We start from the raw sequence: 18,859 nt of genomic DNA, 5'->3' as shown, positions 1-18,859 counted from the left end.
CCAATATGCCACACAGAATTATTAATGGCTTCACTCATAAAACTGTCAAGCATCACTCCTTTTTTTTTTTTGCAATATGTGATTCCCCACTGACCATCTAGCCATGCCCTCACAGCCACATAAATGATCCATTAGTTCTCCAGAAGCAAAGCCCTATGGCACACTCATTTTTTGGGGTGAGAGCACCCCTTCCTTTGATAGCTTGCAAGGTCCATAGTTGCTGCTCGCAGAGGACATATGCCTACCACGACATATCAGTCCCACTGTAAGCAGCATATTTCTACAGAATGGCCTCACTAGTCTCATTTTTGTGCAAAATACCTCTCATCTGTACCTCATTATGAGGAATGTTCCTTATTTTGTGTCGTAAAATTCTAAGGGCCACATTGAAAACTGTTGGTCTACACATATTGTTAGAATTTTTTAACAAATATCCATTGTAAATAATGCTGAATAATAGCGAATCATACTCTTTCATCAAAAGAACTTTTCTTAAGGATGAAGAAACCCTGCTGTGAGCTTTCTAATTGAAGTCATATGTTACACACTTTGTTTTTTCACATTATAAGAGATAGTGTTACACATTTCAGTGATGGGGGGGTTAAGAGCTCTGAAAGCAAACCAAATCATCACCCTCGCTTCAGGATGGAAGAACTGATATTGAAAGTTCACTTACATATTCACTTGCCCAATCTGTCCATTGCTGATGTCACTAATGAAACATGGTGAGGACTTTATCCCTTTGCATTATGGGGTCAGGTTTTCATGCTTCAATCCTGTGCTGTAAAGGTCATGACATAAGCTTGATGTGTAAAAACATTGTTCAGTATTTTGCTGCCTAATCATTATCTTCTGTTTAGTCAATATTAGTTTCATCAACATGTTGCACTATTCCTGTGTCTGGAAGATTCAAATGTACTTGTAAGAAGTGTGGTAGAATTTTACAGTACCTGTTTCTGACCTTCTTCCTCTTCTTCTTCTTTATTTTTTTTTTTTTTTTTTTTTTTTTACATTCACTGTTTTAGTATTTGTTGATGTAGGCAGCTAACCAAGACATGGCAAATGTTTGTTTTGTTTTTGCAGGCACTGTCCAAGTTTCCTATAACAACATTCTGCTCTGCTCCAACTGCATATCGTATGCTTGTACAACAAGACCTAAAGAGGTAGGTCATATATTTATTTTATTTTATTTTACATTTGTTGACCGGGATAGTACAACTGGATACATGTCCATTTTCATTGGAGGCCCGGGGAGAAAAGCTCCAAACATACAGACAAAAACATACATGCATGCTAGGGGTATTACAAAGTCAGGTTTGGCATTCAAGAAGAATGCACAATTTTAACAAGGGAGAAAATCTCCAATTGTGCAAATAAAAAAACATAAATACATGCCAAGCAAAATATTACAAAATAAGTAAGTTGTGTCCCACTAGAGGGATTCACAATTTTAACAGTGTGTTGTAGAATATAAAAATATTAAACAAGTGGATTACAGCAACAATTATTTACAAAGTAATATACAGAACAAGAATGTCACTGCAAGCATTTGTGGGCAAGAAGGTAATACAGTACTGTTAAGTTAGGGAGTTGTTATGGAAATTAATCGGGGTTGGTACATGGCCAGAGCCAGCACCTTTTATAATACTGTTTGAGACCTTCTTTAAAGAGGCTTAGAGAGGGTTCCAGGTTAATGTCCGCTGGAAGTAAGTTCCAAGCTTTGCCAACAGAGTTGGCAAACAGGGAGTCTCCAGCTGAGTTATTAGCTTTGAGTGTTTGGACTAACAGCTTGTTGGATGAGCGTAATGGTCTGGAGTTACTGTATGGTTTTATGATAATTTTAAGTGCGGGGGTGTTTTCGGGTTGGTTGAGAATATTATGTGCTACTATTAGCTGATTGAACTAAAGTAAGCTTGGAAGTTCTAGCCACCCTAGGAGATTGAGGTTTTGGTAGGGATGTCTCCTATATGTTGATCCGGTGACGAATCTGCCAATATGGTGGTAACACTGAGAGAGTTTGGTAAGCTCTGATTTGTTTAGGTTACAGAGTATAGAGGAAGCATATAGAAGGGTAGAGAGAAGATGAGAGTGGGTGATTGCAATCCTAGCTATTGGGTTAGAAAAGGTTTATTTCTGTATAATGAGCCAAGCTTCTTATTGACAGTTTTGATAGTCTTGTTGATGTGCAGGTCGAATTTGAGATTACTATCAACTATTACCCCTAAGAGCTTAGTGTGGCTATCTGGCGAAATAGAGGTACCATTGTTTGATGTTATAGTAAAGAAAAGTGGGGTGGACCTACATGTGAGGGTAAAGAGTAACAGTTTGGTCTTATTGGGATTCAACAGAAGACAGTGATTAGAGAGCCAATTTTCAACCGTGTTAAATGTATTCTGGGTTAAGGTTTTCAGGGCTGTTGGGGAGGAGGCTGAGCAGATCAGAGTGGAGTTCTCTGCGTATTGGATGCAGGTTGCATCTGGGATGGCAGTGTGTAGATTATTGATAAAGACAGAAAAGAGTAGATGACCTAAAAGAGAGCCCTGAGGAACTGCAAGGGTGAGAGGTAACAGGGTGGATGGTTTGCCCTGCCATAGAACTGCTTGTTGTCTACCACTCAGATAGGATTGGAACCACTGTATAGTATGGTTGTCCAGGGAAATAGATTTTAGAGAGTGGATGAGTAATTGGGGGTTGACCATATCAAAGGCCTTTGAGAGGTCTAAGAAGAGGGCTGATGATAACATATTATTATTTCTGTTTGGGTATATGGCATTGGTGAAGGAAAGGAGAGTGGAGATGGTGCTATGATGTGGCCTAAAGCCATGCTGAGAGACAGACAGTATTTGGTTCTGAATGAGATGGTACATAATTTGTTTGTGGACGCACTTTTCCATTATTTTGGCCAGTGGTGAAAGAATGGCAATGGGTCTATAGTTGGATAATTCTGTAGAACTTCCACCTTTGTGGAGTGGGATAACATGGGATATTTTCCAGATGGGGGGATAGAACCAACTGTTAGGGACCTGTTGATCAGGATAGATATGGGAAATGCTTTGGCATCAGCAGCAATGTTTAAGAACTCTGCTGGGAGAAGGTCAGCAGATAGGGTGGTGGGCTTCAGTTTTTTGATTAGTGATCAGATTAGAGTGGTAGAGACAGGTTGGAAGTTAAAGGGGGGATGAGTAGTGGGTGTGTTAATGGTGGACTTAGTAATGGGTGTATTAGTGGTGGAGTTAGAGTGTATGGGAGTGAGTTGTTTAAAGAACAACTGGATTGTTTCAGTGAAGAAATTATTTAAGGCACTAGGGATGGTCTCAGGAGGGTTTTGGGTGTAGTTTGTTGGAGTTGGAGTGGTAGATTGTCCTGGATGAAGAAGCTGGTTTATACCTGCCCAGAACTTTTTTGGATTGTTTTGGTGTTTTTGCTGCAGGTTTTCATACTAGCTTTTTTTGTCTTGCTGAATGGATTTTTTTGTATAATTCCTAAGCTGACGGTATTTTAGTTGGTTGAGAGGGGCTTTAGTTCGCCAGATGGCCCAGGCCTTATTTCTAGTTTGGTTTCCTTTGTGAGCCATGGCACTGTATTTGTTTTAGTTTTAGTATTATGTGATGGGGCATGGGAGTCAAGGATGTTTAGGAATTTAGTATTAAAATATGCCACTGCCTCTTCCAGTGGTATATGTTTTAGGATTGACCAGTTGACTGAGTTAAGTTCATATATGGTGTTTGTTTTCAGGATGCATAAAAAACATATCACTTTGAAGAGTTCTCTGCATGGTTGAGACACTAGGATGCTTTCTTCCAGTGCCCTCTCTTGGTTGTTTTGAAAATCTTGAGCTCACCAGGCTAACGTGGTACACCTCCTTTGCCTCACACACTCTGTTCCCACATCAGTGTCCATTTGTTTTCTTGCTGCTCAGTCACTTTAAATCTGCTCCTAGTCCCTTTCATTTGAAAGGTTGATATGTTTGATGCATAGGAAGCACAAACCCTGTTAGTGTTATAGTGGTAAGCACATGGTGTTTGTCAGTCTGCCAGATAGCCTAGAGGATTAAGGCTATGAGCTCTTAATCAGGTACTTCAGAGTTTGATTCCCTCAGCTTCCTTTTGCCTGCTGTGTCCCTAACTCATTACATCTGAGTGACGTCTCCAGCTGCATCTGCAGTTACCTCCTACTGCGCCTCTAGGCATCAAATAATGCTTGTTCATATTTGCATTAATAATTCCAAAACCATGCTACATACAAGGTATCAGAATGTTTTATCTTGAAACATACATGATGGCAAACACACTTGTATTGATATTTGACCTATGTCAATGACTATTTGTTAGAACTGTAAGGCGATAACTTCATTTTTTAAAGGCTGAAGCCACGCCCACTGGGAGTTAAAGGTACACTCTCAAAAGAGCTGTTCTGGAGGGAATGGGTAGGTCACTTAATCAGACAGTACTCTGGGATAATTGGGAAATTAAGCTCATCTAGAGAAGATCCAGTTTTAGGAAAAAGAAGTGCAAGAAGGTAAGAGACCAAGAAAAGGCTTGGCTGCTCATCAGAACCTGCTGTTATGAAGTGGATACTGTTTACCTTGTTAAGAAATGGTCACAGTACGGCTGATGCACAAACCGGCGTATATATAAACTATTTATTTGAAGCACTTTTCGTGTGCTCAATAAACACACTTCTTCAGAAACCATAATAATACTGAGCATTCATATATATAGTCATATCAATTAACAATTCAAATAAAACCTGCCACTCAATTACTTAAAGGCACATACATATAACAAATTCATATTGGGTAGATCTAAATTCAAAAATCCCTACGGATGTTAGTAACATCTCTATAATAAATTATATTTATACATAAAAATCAATATGAAATCATTTAAATATATCATAAAAAGTATATATGTTGGGCAAGAAACATTTGTTAAATAAAATAAAATAAATATAAATGGTGTACTATAAACCAAAAACTGTTATAAGTGACAACACTGATAACTTATAGTAAAATATGTGTGTCTATAAAAAATAATAACCATATAAAAATATATATACAAAATGTAAAACATTTATGTACTCCTTGTATGGAATTATATATAGATATTATGGTAAAAGCAGCGTTAACGTCTCAAACTCTTGAGCTTTAATACGCTGCTAATGGAACAAGTTTCATTAAGACCTGGGTGATTATAAGCATTAAGCTTAATCTGCCATTCTAATTCCAGTTCTTCCAATCGCAATGGTATTGGACCCCCTCTTTTATCTTGATTCACCTGATTTATTACTGAAAATTTAAAGCTATGGTCACTGTGCTGTTGGACATGTTTAGCCAAAGCATTGTCCAGTTTCATTCTACTAATGGCATACTGGTGTTCATACATCCTTTCACGGAGTCTACGCTCCATTTTGCCCATGTAGAACACAGGGCAACTTTGGCACTTTGCCACATAAATGACCATTCTTTTATTGCAATTAAACCTAGCTTTGAATTTAATATGATGACCATTTACCGTTAATAAGTGCAAATTATCTACAAGTTTGCAATAATTACAATCTTTTAATGTAGAACAAAGTGTTAAGCGCTTTCAACTGTAGAATCAGTCTTCTTCAGAACACATAAAGAGACAAAAATTCAGTTTAAATACACTAATAACTTAATTACAACCAAAAAACTTGCCAAAACTCTAAAAGCTACAGACCATATTTATCATATGCAGAAGGGCAACATATAGATATAAATAAATATGTTACTTATATAAAAAATGTATAAAATTCATATAAAATCCTATACAATAAAACTAAATATAAATAAATATGTAGCTTTTAGAGTTTTTGGCGCGTTTTTTGGTTGTAATTAAGTTATTAGAGTATTTAAACTGAATTTTTGTCTCTTTATGTGTTCTGAAGAAGACTGATTCTACAGTTGAAAGCGCTTAACACTTTGTTCTACATTAAAATCTTTGTATTGTTGGTCGAGCGGCTTGTTCTTTTACATCTTGCCTCTCCATTTGTTACATTGTCGCTGTGTGCTTGAATTTGTGGTGCAATAATTACAATCTTGGCATTTGAACATGCCTGTGATTTTTGGGGGCACCCTTAGTTGTCATTCAAATAGGGTTTTCAAATTGTTCCCCCTCCTAAATGTAACACATGGTCCACTACCCATCTTAGCACAAATATTGTGATTAGTGCCAAACAAACCCCAGTTTTTCTTAATAACATCTAAACACAACCGACTGTGTAAATTATATGTGGTTACAAAACTAGGTGCACTCTGTACTTTAGAGCCATAACTAACTTCCAAGACATTGTCTGAATTCCAGCCAGTATTAATTTCTACAGCAGGTGATTGTTTGATCCGCAACAAGGTTTGGTATGTACCATTTAATCTCTTTAAATTAACTTTGTGTATCAAATCATCCAATAATGTTACAGGGTAACTTCTATGCAAAAACATAGATTTTAAGACCTGGCATTCTTCCATAAAATCACTGTCCTGACTCACAATACGCGCTGCTCGTACCAATTGTCCTTTAATAACAGAACGTTTCTGATGGTAAGGATGGCAGCTTGTAAAATGCAAGACAGAGTTAGAATAAGTTCTTTTCCTATAAATGGTAGCTACAATGCTGCCTAATTCCCTATTCTTGGAAAGCCATATGTCTAAAAAGACTATTGCTTCTGTATTAAAAGATGCCGTAAATTGCAGGAATTGCATTGACCCATTAAATATTTGCAAAATAGTATTACTGATCATAATATCACCCTTAAGTAGGTTGAAAATATCATCCAAAAAACGGGTGTAGTATACTATCTGGTCACTAAATCTAGGATTATTGAAGACATATTCAGATTCCCAATAAGCCATGACCAGATATACTGGCCCCACAAGGGGAACCCATAGCTACTCCGACTTTTTGCAAATAAAAGTTGTCACCAAACATGAAAAAATTATTATTAATAACAATTTCCAACAAGTCAGTTACTAGTGTTATCTCACTAGCTGGAGCCCCTTTCTTCTGTAAAAGGAGGCTAACCCATTCTATACCTAACTCTTGAGGTATACAAGTATATAAATCTTTCACATCCACTGTAAAGAAGTTATAATTCATACTAAGCTCTAGGTTGTCTAAATTCTGGAGGAAGGACCACGAATTCTTACATATTTGACTCTCCTTGATCACATATTTTTGTAGTATAGAATCCACAACTTTTGCACAAGAATAAGTTGGTGAGCCCCTACCATCAACTAGGGGTCTCAAAGGGGGATCCATATCATTTTTATGTATCTTCTGAATACCAAAGATACAAGGGTATCTAGGGTAAGATGTGAACAAATAATTATAAATATTCTGTTCTATTCTTCCTTCAATGAACATATCTTCTATGATGCTCTTAACAGAATTATATGCTCCATTAACCTCAGACCTGGAACTCAAAACATATGCAGGATTATCCAATAATGAATGCATCCTATCTACGTAATCAGTGTTGTCAAACACCATGAGCCCCCTACCCTTGTCGGGTTTACAAATACGTATGTTCTGAGATTTAATGTAGTCTAGACATTGATATTCAAATTTACTGACATTATTATCACCCCTAATAGGCGATCTATTTTTTAAAAAACTGCCTAAAATCCAATTCACATAACTGTTCAAAAACTTAGGGATTTATGTATAACTGGTAATATAACTGGATTAGTTTACCAGTGATGCCCAAGTATGGAATTATATCAAAGACTTTTGGCTGTGTGTAATTATATGCCTCAGTCTAATGCCTTTGTGACTTTTTAAAAAAAGCCCACTAGGTTTAAGAGGCGGATTTGCCTTTAACACATCCAAATAGTTTGGGGTCCAGGGTTTGAATGCTGCCTGTGTCCTTATTTATGAAGACCATAACAATGCACTCCATTGCCTTACAGATAAGGCTGGTGAGGCTGATAGATCTATGGTTGCCTGGGTAAGTCTTTGGTTGGCCTTAGTAGAGTGGTATAACAACAGCAGGTCTCCATACTTCTGGTACATGTCCAGTGGAGAGACTAACACTGAGTAGACATAATGAGCCAGTCAGGCAGTGTTTGGTGTTGATAAGAAGACAACCTGGCACATTGTGGGGGCCCATGGTGCTAGTGCTTTTAGCCTTGGAGGGAAACACTTAGGTCTTGCTTGGAGGTGATTTGGAGGTTGGCATAGGCATGTTAAGATTCTGTGAGCAATTTTGGAGGGAAGATGTGGGTAAAGTGTGATCTGAATTTGTAGTGATATTTTGTATTAACTTCCAGAAGTGCTAGTAATTATTTGTAAGTTCCTGACATATCTGAAGATAGTTTTATACATATCCTTAATATGGGTGAGAATAAACAATTCATACTTACTCTCTGAGTATTTGATTTTATTTCTAAGTTGTTTGTTAATTATTCCAAGTTCTTCTCTAGCTGATGGTGTGCTTTGTTTGTTTATGGGCTTTCTTACTTGTTTTGCAAAGTTTGTTAATACTGGGCTATACAAAATTAGCTTGTTCTTAAACTTGGAACTATATTTATGTCTTGTGGGGACTGCAGCCTCAGTGCTAGATTGGAAGTGTGCACAGACTTTATCCATGAAAAGTGTGTATATCAGGGTCATCTAGGTAAGGAGAGTGTTTGAATTTCAACAAGTCATCAGTTAGCTGGGGTAGATCCTTGGAGTAGTCTCTGAAGATGGAGTGATTTTAAGGTGACTCCGGTCTCAAATCTACAGTAAATGTTACTGCACGATGATCAGATCTGACTATTGGTAACTGCTGCCTGAGTGGAATAGGGCTATATTTGTGAGCACCAGGTCTAATATTTTAAGCCCCCCCCCCCCATTGGGATTTGGACAAAATGGTACAAAGAGTTGGCATTAATAAAATCCAGGAACCTCTGTTCATATTTATTTGTAGTGGTCTAAGTTCCCCAGTTAATTGAGGGATAGCTGATGTCACCCAAGAGGATAGTGTCTAGTTTTATGGTGAGGGATGTCAGTTTATTAAGATATGTCTCATGGTCTGCCAGTGTAATGGGGGGGGGGGTACTATAGTTGGCTACTATGTGGTACTGGGTTTTGTTTATTATAAGAAGAAGATAGGCCAGATCCTGTTCAGAGGTGGAGTTCTGTGTTGTTGTCCTGCATCAAGAGTCTGGAAGTGAAATGTTTTCTTAGAAACACAGACACACCCCCACCAGATGGGTTTACTACAAAATCTTGATGCCTATATAACTGACATTCATTTAGATGAGACTAAAATAGCAAAAGATGAAATAACCCGAATGGTGAAATTTTCCCAGGGTAAGTAAACACTTGCTCAACATCGCATTTTCTCCACTGTAGTGCAATCCTGGAATTGGTATATATAGTTGGGGGGGTGGGGGGTGCAGGTGGGTTTTACTAATCTCAGTGTGTGTCTCATTTACATTTGGACAAGTGTTTACTTACCCTGGGAGAATTTTGCAGTTGGGGTGTTTCATCTTTCACTATTTTTGTCTTGTGTGAATGTCAGTTATATGGGCATCGGGATTTTGAATAGATCCCCACCAGTTATAACATCCAATTCAATTTTGAGTCTGAAGGAGAGGTAGGCATAAAACCCTGCACTGTGGATTTTCTGAAACCCTGTTTCAGTAACCATGCATATATCAATATTTCCTAGGGTTATAAATGTCTGTAGGGACTGTAACATTTTGTTTGGGCTTCTAGCATTGAGCAGAGCTACTTTTATAAGGTTTTGATTGTGGTTAGCTATGTGGGTAATTTGTGGAGACTTACCTTGCCTATAAACGGTATGATGGGAGAAGCAAAAGTCTTATTCAATAAATGGAAGCCATGAATAGGAAGAGATGCAGACCATCCCAAGCAAAACAGTGGGAGCTGTCAATGATCTCATGCTAGGCTGATATATGCTGAATTTCCCTAAAATGGCAACAGTAATTATGCCAGTAATTAATGTTAATTACATTTTGTTTGTATTCTAGCATTATTCTTCATAATTGTTGGATACTTCTGTATACTAGTTTCATTCCTTTTCCAGATGCATATTCTGAGAGCTCCATTATGTCCCTGTTCATTCACGTAGGTATGTCTTCAGTCATTCACTCCCACATATTCAGTGATCATGCCATATGTGTACCTGACATGAAAGGACTTGAAGGCTTTAGTGATGTTACATATTCTGGCATCTGACAGGCAGCCATCAGCCTGTCTTTGCTCAGCCTGGGAAGTGAAGCATCTGCATGCCTAACTACTGAGTCATCTATAACCAGGATATTGCCAGATGAACTAGATTGATCTTGCTGCATTAAGGGATTCTGCATGTTAGGTATGAGACCCTTGTTAGTGTCTGTATTTTCTATAGTGTCAGATTGAGTTGCATGTTGGATATGTGCTGTTGATGCTGGGTTAGGTGTAAGAGGTAAATCTGAGGATTTAGGCTGATTCCTGCTCTTCAGAGTCTTAATAGGCTTTGGCAAAGATTTTTTTAGTGGCATCAGCATAAAACAGCTTAGAGTTTGTAGTCTCTGGATGTTGTATAGTTTCGGGTGAGGTTAAGACAGTATTAAGCTCACTGCATGCTGATGGCTGAGACAGGGATGTCTCCAGCTGGGCTAAGTATTTACAGCTCTCACAGAGAGAGTCCTTTGGGTTAGTAGGACTTCATTATTACCAAGCATGAGGCAGTTCGTGACTGCCTTAGAAGTCCAGATGCCATAAGTCTGGCTAGGTGGGAGGGGGTTGCGTGTTGGCTCCTGATGACTACAGTGCTGCTAGATTTAAAGCAAATGAGGCTCTAAATAGGGGCCAGAGAAATATTACAGCTATGGAAGTTAGACTGGTTTTATGTTCGGTGTAAGTTATGGTTGCTCAATGCAACTGATACCCATTTTGCACAGATCAACACAGCTAAGAGCAAGTTTACACAATGCATTACAAGCAGATTAGACAAAAGGGAAATGGATAAGTAACTCACAGATTTTAAAAGGCCATACCTTTCCTGCAATACAAGAAGAGAGAATTTCCTCTGCATAGTGCTCCAGGGGACCATTTTGAGAGGATTCATTAAGTTTAGTCCAGTTTGGGCAACTGTGATCCAGGCCAGATGGAACACAGGCTTCAAAGAGAGGCCAAAGCCTGGAATTGTTCAGTCCTCTGTATGTTGATCATCTCCTTACTAGACAAGGAAATGTGGGGATGCTGCCACCAGAAGTGGCATTGTTTTTCTTTTTGCTTTTTGTTTTTGTTTCTTAGTCTGTTCCTTGTTCACAAGTTATCAAGTATTTCTGATTAATGTAAGCAATTCTTACCTTCATATCAGTAATGTGAGGTTCTGTGTTGTCACTTGGCAAGCTCTAATGGCATTGCTGCTACATTTTTAGATGATGTTGGTAGGGACAAAGGATTCCTACTGGCTTATCTGCGCTTCAGAATCGCATATTGGAAGTTCTATATTTCACTCTTGCATTTTCAGTGTAACCGCCTGTGGATTACTGTAGTATGTTTTCTTCTGTTTCTGTTGATTCCTTGCTGTCTTATAAAGTTCTTTATTTTGAGGCCAAGATACATTCTTATTCCCCAGTAGTGGCCTAAGGTAGACTCAATGTTAGGCTGTACCTCTCCTACCTCAGAATTATGTTTTTTCCTGGGTTTCAGTTATGCCATCATCAACGTTCATATTTAGCCTGTTTAGGCCTTCCATGATTTCAGTAAAATGCAGAACAATGGATCAGCAGAAGTTGGTAAAATTATTTTTGAAAGGGATGCTTTATTTCAGGCTCAAAAGAAGAATTTATCACTGCTTATGGAACTGATATGCTGTCAGAATTTCCTTTTAAGCAAGATGATTCAATGGTCCTGAAGCCTGTGTCCCAGAGGACACTCTTCTTAGACATCATTTCAGTTGAATTTGTATCAGAGGTTCAGCGTTTTGTGTGCAAATAGGTTTATTTGGTCTTTTTTAAAAGACTGTGACTCTCTAAATATAAATCCTTATTTATTCCCAACAATTAATGCCGTAACCAATGCATGTACCTCCTAGTGTTTTCCTGGAGGTTCAGAATACAGAAAAATGCATCCATCATATTTACCACTAGTTGTGGCTCTACCTCAAGAATATCCATGAGCATCAATTGGTGAATCATTTGTTCATTTTCTTTTGCTTCTGATAAGGAAAGTTTGTTAGTAACCAAACAGATATATATGCTGCACTAGCTGTGCGATGGTCACCTATTGGTTATCGATAATGTGGCTTCACCACAGAGTATCCTGTATCTTCACTCGTGGAGCAGAGTATCTTTTACAAGAACGGTGCTTTAAGGCATCTTATCCTGACTTCCTCCTCTCTGTTTCTACAAAAGTGTTGCAGTCAGTGCAGGGGACCATTTAGAGTAAGATAAGATATATCTGTGAGTTTTCATTATATTTGATGATCTTTAAGAAGATCCTCTGCATTGTGTATACTAGTTATTGTCATGTATCCAGCTTTGTGTCTAGTTATTTTAGCTGCTCTCTGAACTGCAGCAAGAATGCCTGTAAGTAAATGCTAACTTTATAGCTTTATTTTTATAGATGGTGTGCTTTATTATCAGAGATACTCGTTTTAATCTGAGAACAATAATTTAGGACCCGTAGGACATGTCCAATGTTTAACCCCAGTGTAAAACTATCACACAATGGTCAAAGGAGGGACTTATGTCAGCATGGAGACTTACATTTTTTTTAGAATAGCTGTATGAGAGAGCAATGGAAGAAAATACCCAAGTGCTCTACTCCCCAGTAGGTTTGTCAAACATAATTGATAAGCTTAAGTGTTTGCATATTTATTACTGGAAGTGAAGCATGAAGGTGAGGGTTGAGACAAGCATTTGCTATTAATGAGAAACTGTTTTGCTTTTATATGGCAGTTTGTATATATTCTTTATTGCTCTTGAATTGTAATTAAATATTAATGTGTGTTTTCTGGATTGTCAAACATTCTACAGAAATCTTTCCACAATGATAATGCAGCAATAATTGTACTTCTAAGTATCTACACTGCAAATTAGTCAAAGAAACTGAATACAAACAGTTCATAAACTAATTGTAGCCCTGGTATTTTTAATTATTTAGTAACTAAATAGGGGCTCTGATCCAATACACCATTTATAGCAACTTGGACATTTGTGTTGTATCTTATATTGGTTAGTACAAAGTATATGGCTGTCTATCAGTTACTTATTTATGTCAGGAGTATGAAATATCAACAACTTCTTTTTTGGTGAAATGGAATTTGAAGAAAATAACCAAACATATATTTGATGAATCAGACAAGGGTTTGATTCCTTCAGCCTGTATTTACTTTCAGTGCAATTCTGAGAAAGACACTTTACCATACATTGCTACTTAAAACAGACTTTTACCTAGCAGGGTCACCCAGGTAACAAATTAAATAAATTAAATAATTTAATAAATAAACAAACAAACACATAAACAGGAAATGAGCAGCTACTGAGTACTACAAAATAAAGAGAACACTTAGCAGTTATTCATTTTGCATTGTGCGCCATTTACTATTTAATATTTTACTGCAATCCCAAGGTCACAGAGTATAAAACTAATCAGAATATTTGTCTTTGTGTGCTATTTTGTGGCCCCAGAGTTGAAATAAATTAGTAAGGTTACAGTTCTCCACATAAAGGGAAGGACACTTGCTTCCTTTCCATTTACTATTATGTATGTATTCAGCAAGCATTAGTTATATTTCAGGTTTTGGAATTGTCAAAAGGCTTATAATATAAATCAGTAACATAAATATTAATATATTAATTATATATAAATGTATTTATAAAATAAATCAGTTTTCACAGTAATAGCTTAGGTACAAATCCAGCATACTGCTGAGTATCTTGATTTAATTTACAAAGAGACATATGCTTTAATTTATTTATTATCTGTCTTTTGTTAACTCTGTTATCAGATTCTGGGAATAAGTAGCTTTGTGTTATGCAATTTTCAGCTTTATATGATTTGAGAATGTAGCACGCAGCCTCATGAAGCAGATCCGAAATAGACATATCATGTGTAATTAAGTGAAAAAAGACCGCTTCACACAGGTGGTACAGGCAGAGCAAGTTTCAGTGCAAGCATTACACAAAGCTACATTTGAAAAAGAAAGAAAGAAAAGGAATGCTAATCAAAATTGTAGGAAATGTTTTTGAGGAGAGATATGATGAAATACTCCATACTCCCAAAGGCAAGTGCTGTGATTTCTAAGGTTGCTGCATGGCAAAAAAAGAGAAAAATCACCTAACCTTAAAAGCACATGGAAGAGCTCCAGTCAGTCAACTGTCTTGCACTTTTTTAATTTCTCCAAGTCTTTTGGGTTTCTATTATCATGACGGGAATGGACCCCATTCCTAATTGAAAGTACGATTAAAATTCATGAAATTAGTATTGTTTCAGTCTTTGATGTTAGCCAAAAGTGCTCTTTGCAGCACCTGCAATGTGCCCACTAATGACTCTTTCTGCAATTCGTATGGTGTTACATGAATTGGTAGCAAATCTAAATACGATTGCAAATTCTTTTTATAAGACTTGATGCTCCTACTACTGTTGGAACTGTCTGGGTATCTTTCTTCCACATGGCTCTCATTTCTGCCTGCAGATCAAAGTATTTTATAACTTTGTGTCTCTCTGTATGCAAGACACTGAAGTCACTGGGTGTGGTGATTTCAATGATCAATGCTACTTTTGTCTTCTTTTCTTGGACCACTATATCTGTTTTTCTAGCATCCATCTTTTGAACTGTTGGTATTGGGTGATCCCATGTGATATAAACTTCATCATGTTCTATGATTCTTTTTGGCACATGTTTCCATTGTTTTTAGCCACTTCAAGACCATAATGTTTGCACAATCTCCAGTTTAACAGTCTCGCCACATTATTATGCCTTTCAGTATACAGTCCCTCTGCCATTCGTGTGTCGCACTCCGCAACAGAGTGAGTGACTGTTTCCAATTCGGTTTTACAAAACCTACATATGTCTGTTTCTCCCACATGTTCAATGGACTTTGTAAACCAGCGTGTATGTAGCCCATTATCTTGGGCTGCCAATATTAACCTTTCATTTCTTGATGTAAATTCACCTCTCCTTAACCATTCCTGTGTTCATTCTAGATCAACATGAGGCTCTTCCAGAAGTTTTCTATACTTGCAACTATATGTATGTTTGTTCCACATTTCTTGCCTTCTCATCTGGTCCTTCACCTTATATTATTTCTTTCGTTGTTTAGCACATTCAATTGCTGCCTGTTTTTTATCTACTTCTGGTTTGATTTCCATTTCTCCTTGACGTTGATATGCTTTTGCTAAATTAAGCAGAGATGTCATCTTAGATTTATTCTCCTCATGCTTCAAAACTTTTACTACATTTGGATCTCATGAGGTCAGTTGATATGTGTGGAGTCCCATGATTACAGATCTATACATGTAATCAATTTCAGGGAGGCCCATCCCTCCTTCAGAATGGGGAATATATAATCTTGTTATACACTGATTTTTATAAATCATTTGGTGAGCATGAAGCATCCTTCTTGTTTTAATATCCAATCTATCCAACACTTTTTGGGGCCATTCAATCACTCCAAAACTATAAGTTAGGACAGGAAGAGCAAATTGATGTATGGCTTGGATCTTGTTCCTAGATGTCAGTGCTGTTTTCAGGATTAATTTAAGTCTTCTAAAGTATTTCTTGCTGAGCTTTATTCACATTTGTTCATGTTTTATTGCTGATCTTCCATCAATTCCCAAGTATTTATAGACTCCCTCTTGCTCAAGTTTTTTTATATCACATTCTTGTCGCAAACTGATGTTTTCCTGGTGCTGTAGTTTTCCTTTTTTAAAGGTTGCTTTTGCATATTTATCAAGACTAAATGACATTCCAAAATCATCTGAAAAAGTTTTGACAACCTGCAGCTGTGCTTTCAGTTCCTCATCTGATGAGCTATACAGTTTTAAATCATCAACAAAGAGAAGATGAGAAGTCATTAGCTTTGTTGTTTTCTAGAAGCCAAATTGTACCCATGGCCTAAGCTGATAAGTAAACAGCTTAATTGATTAATGGCAAGGCAGAATAGCAACGGTGATAGAGAGTCACCCTGGAATATCCCCCTTTGAATTTTTATCCCTGGGATAATAAATTGTCCTTTATTGTGGCTTAATTGCAAAGCGGTCTGCCACTGTTTCATAGTTACTGTAATGTAGTCAATCAGCGTAGGGTGTATCTTATACATTTTTAAGCACTCTTTTATCCATGAATGTGGGATAATATCAGATGTTTTTTTCTAGTCAATCCATGCCATACTTAGATTCTTCCCCTTCTTACAGTTCTCCACTTTAATAACAAATGATCCTTTGTTCCATATGACTTTCTTTTATTGCCCTTTTGTTCTACTGCCATAATTGAGTTTTCTTCTAAATGACTATAAATACTGTCTGCATCAATTCCCATGTATATTTTATATGTCGTTGGAAGACAAGTTATTGGTCTATAATTTTTAGGGTAGCTTGCAGGTTCACTCTTAAGTAAGAGCATTATTTTTCCTATTGTTAACCAGTCCGGTATGTGCTCGGGGTGCACATATAAATAGTTCTTACTCATGGCTAAATCCTCATGCAAAGAAGTTAACACTTTAAGCCAAAAGTTAGGCACTGCATCTGGGACTGGAGTTTTCCAGTTAGAGGCTTTTCTCAACTTTGTTTCGATCTCTCTGGCTGTTATTTCATCCCATTCCATATCATGTATCTTTAAACTTCTTATTTTTTCTTTTACTTCTTCTATCCATTTAGCATCTTTGTTATGTTCCACAGGATCTTCATAGATACTTCTCCAAAATGTATCTACTTCCTCTTTTTTTGCGGTCTTTCAATTCCTTTTACCTTATTTCCCAAATCTCTATAAAACTGTTTTAGGTCATCAATAAATTGCTTATTTTGTGCTTTCCCCTTATATTTATCTTTGTATCTTCTAAGTCTTTCCGACGGTTTTGAAATTTTTAGTTTGTTATCTCCAGTATTGCATAATAGATCCTGGTCTGTTCTAATACTGCTCATTGCTTTTATCACATCTATCTTTCTTAGTATTCTTGTTGATCTATTCCCTCTTCTATAATCTTCTAACAATGACGCTTCTTGCCTTAGCTGCTTTATAGTTTTCTCTATTCGATATTTTCATGATAGTATTCACTTTTGTCCCTTCTTTTCCCTCGCTACCCTGTGTTCCTGTGGTAGAACTTTATCAGTTATTAATTTAGCAGCACAGTAATATATTCTGTTGACTTCTGTTATATCACATGGATCTCTATGGACAGTTATAATTACTGTGTTCATTTGTTTTATCAAGCTGCTGACTTTTGGGGTTTTATTAACCTTCTGCAGTCTATTTCTCTCATTGATCTTGATATATCTGTCTTTGTCTATTAAATCAAGCAACTCTTCTCTTAACTCATTTTCTTCCATACTGAGGGTACAGCTCTTGTTTTCCGTTTCCTGTGGGTATTTTATAGAAAGTTCTATAGCATCTTCCTGTGGCACATTCTCTTCAATTTCATTGTGTCATCTGTTGTTCTGTCATATGAGAACTCACTGGCCTATCACTCCTCAACATTGACTGCATCAGAGTTTCCACAATTTCCTGTTCCTTTCCTTACTGTCTAGCTTCAAATGAACATTTATACTGGTTTCCTGTGGAAGGCTCTAAAATATCTTGATATGGCACCTGACCAACTGATTCCTATTCCACTGGTTTCCCTTTAATTTGGATATCCATTGCTCTATCCTGTTGTGGTGCTTTCTGCATTCAATTTACTACACTGAATCCTTCTCTTTGCAGCTGTTCCATAACCTCCGTTTCTATTTCTTTGACTTCTCCATTACTAATCTCTTTTTCTACTTTTCCTCTTAGTCTTCTTATTTTTTGTATTGTAAAGTTTTCCATATCCGGATTCCTTTCCCTATATTTTTCTTCAAATATCTTTGGTGCTGCTCTTTTTGTATTGGTTTGTTTTGCTTTCTCCTTTGCATAAATATTACACCATATTAAATCTCTTTTCCTTTCTCCTGTCCATATTTCTTCTTCACATGTCTCCTGATCTTCTTGCTTTTTCTTATTCTGGGGACTCACTCCATCATGCTATGATGTAGTCTGTTTTAGACCTTCTACATTAAATCCTTCACTTTGCAGGCACTCCATAACTTCAACATCTATTTCTTTAACTTCTGCTTTACGAATCGCCTTTTCTACCTTATATTTTTGTGCTATTAATCTTTTTATTGTGAAATTTTCCATATCTGGATGCCTTTGCCTGTATTTCTCTTTAAATATCTTTGAGACTGCCTTCTCTATATTATTTAACTTGGCTTTCTCTTTTGCATAAATATTGCACCATATTGGCTTTCTCCTTCGCATAAATATTGCACCATATCAAATCTCTCTTTCTTTTCCATGCCCATATTTCTTTTGGGTCTGTATTAGAACATCGAAGTTTCAAAACTTTGAATGTTCTTATATAGACCCGTATTAAGCGAATGCTGAAAATATCAAAGCTAGAGAAAAACTATTTTTTTCCTAGGGAAAGAATTCGGTTGTCCATTCCTGTTGCTTCGGTATTTTCAGTGCTGTGGTGGAAAGTTACAGGTTGGGTTCAGGTAAGTGTACGATTGAACGCAGGTTAAGTTAGTTAGGGTTAAGGTGCGGGTTAGGTATGTGTGTGATTGTGTGGATGTGAGGGTTAGGGCGGGTTAGGTGAGTTAGGGCTAGGGTATGGGTCAGGTAAGTGTGCAATTGTGTGGATGTGAGGGTTAGGGAG

The 18,859-nt window shown here is 37.1% G+C and overlaps 1 protein-coding gene across 1 annotated transcript in view; it reads left to right on the top strand.

Annotated features, from left to right (window-relative positions):
• The window catches only part of LOC122816604 (acyl-coenzyme A synthetase ACSM3, mitochondrial-like), a 291,757-nt gene that overhangs the window by 136,651 nt on the left and 136,247 nt on the right, over positions 1-18,859 (top strand). Inside the window, exon 7 of the mRNA XM_044089505.1 lies at positions 1,084-1,163. Coding sequence (XP_043945440.1) covers positions 1,084-1,163 — 80 coding nt within the window. The remainder of the gene's footprint in view (positions 1-1,083; positions 1,164-18,859) is intronic.

Source organism: Protopterus annectens, chromosome 12.part0 (assembly GCF_019279795.1).
Source record: "Protopterus annectens isolate FY-2018-M chromosome 12.part0, PAN1.0, whole genome shotgun sequence".
Classification (NCBI taxonomy): domain Eukaryota; kingdom Metazoa; phylum Chordata; order Ceratodontiformes; family Protopteridae; genus Protopterus; species Protopterus annectens.
This window is presented reverse-complemented; position numbering and strand designations above follow the sequence as displayed.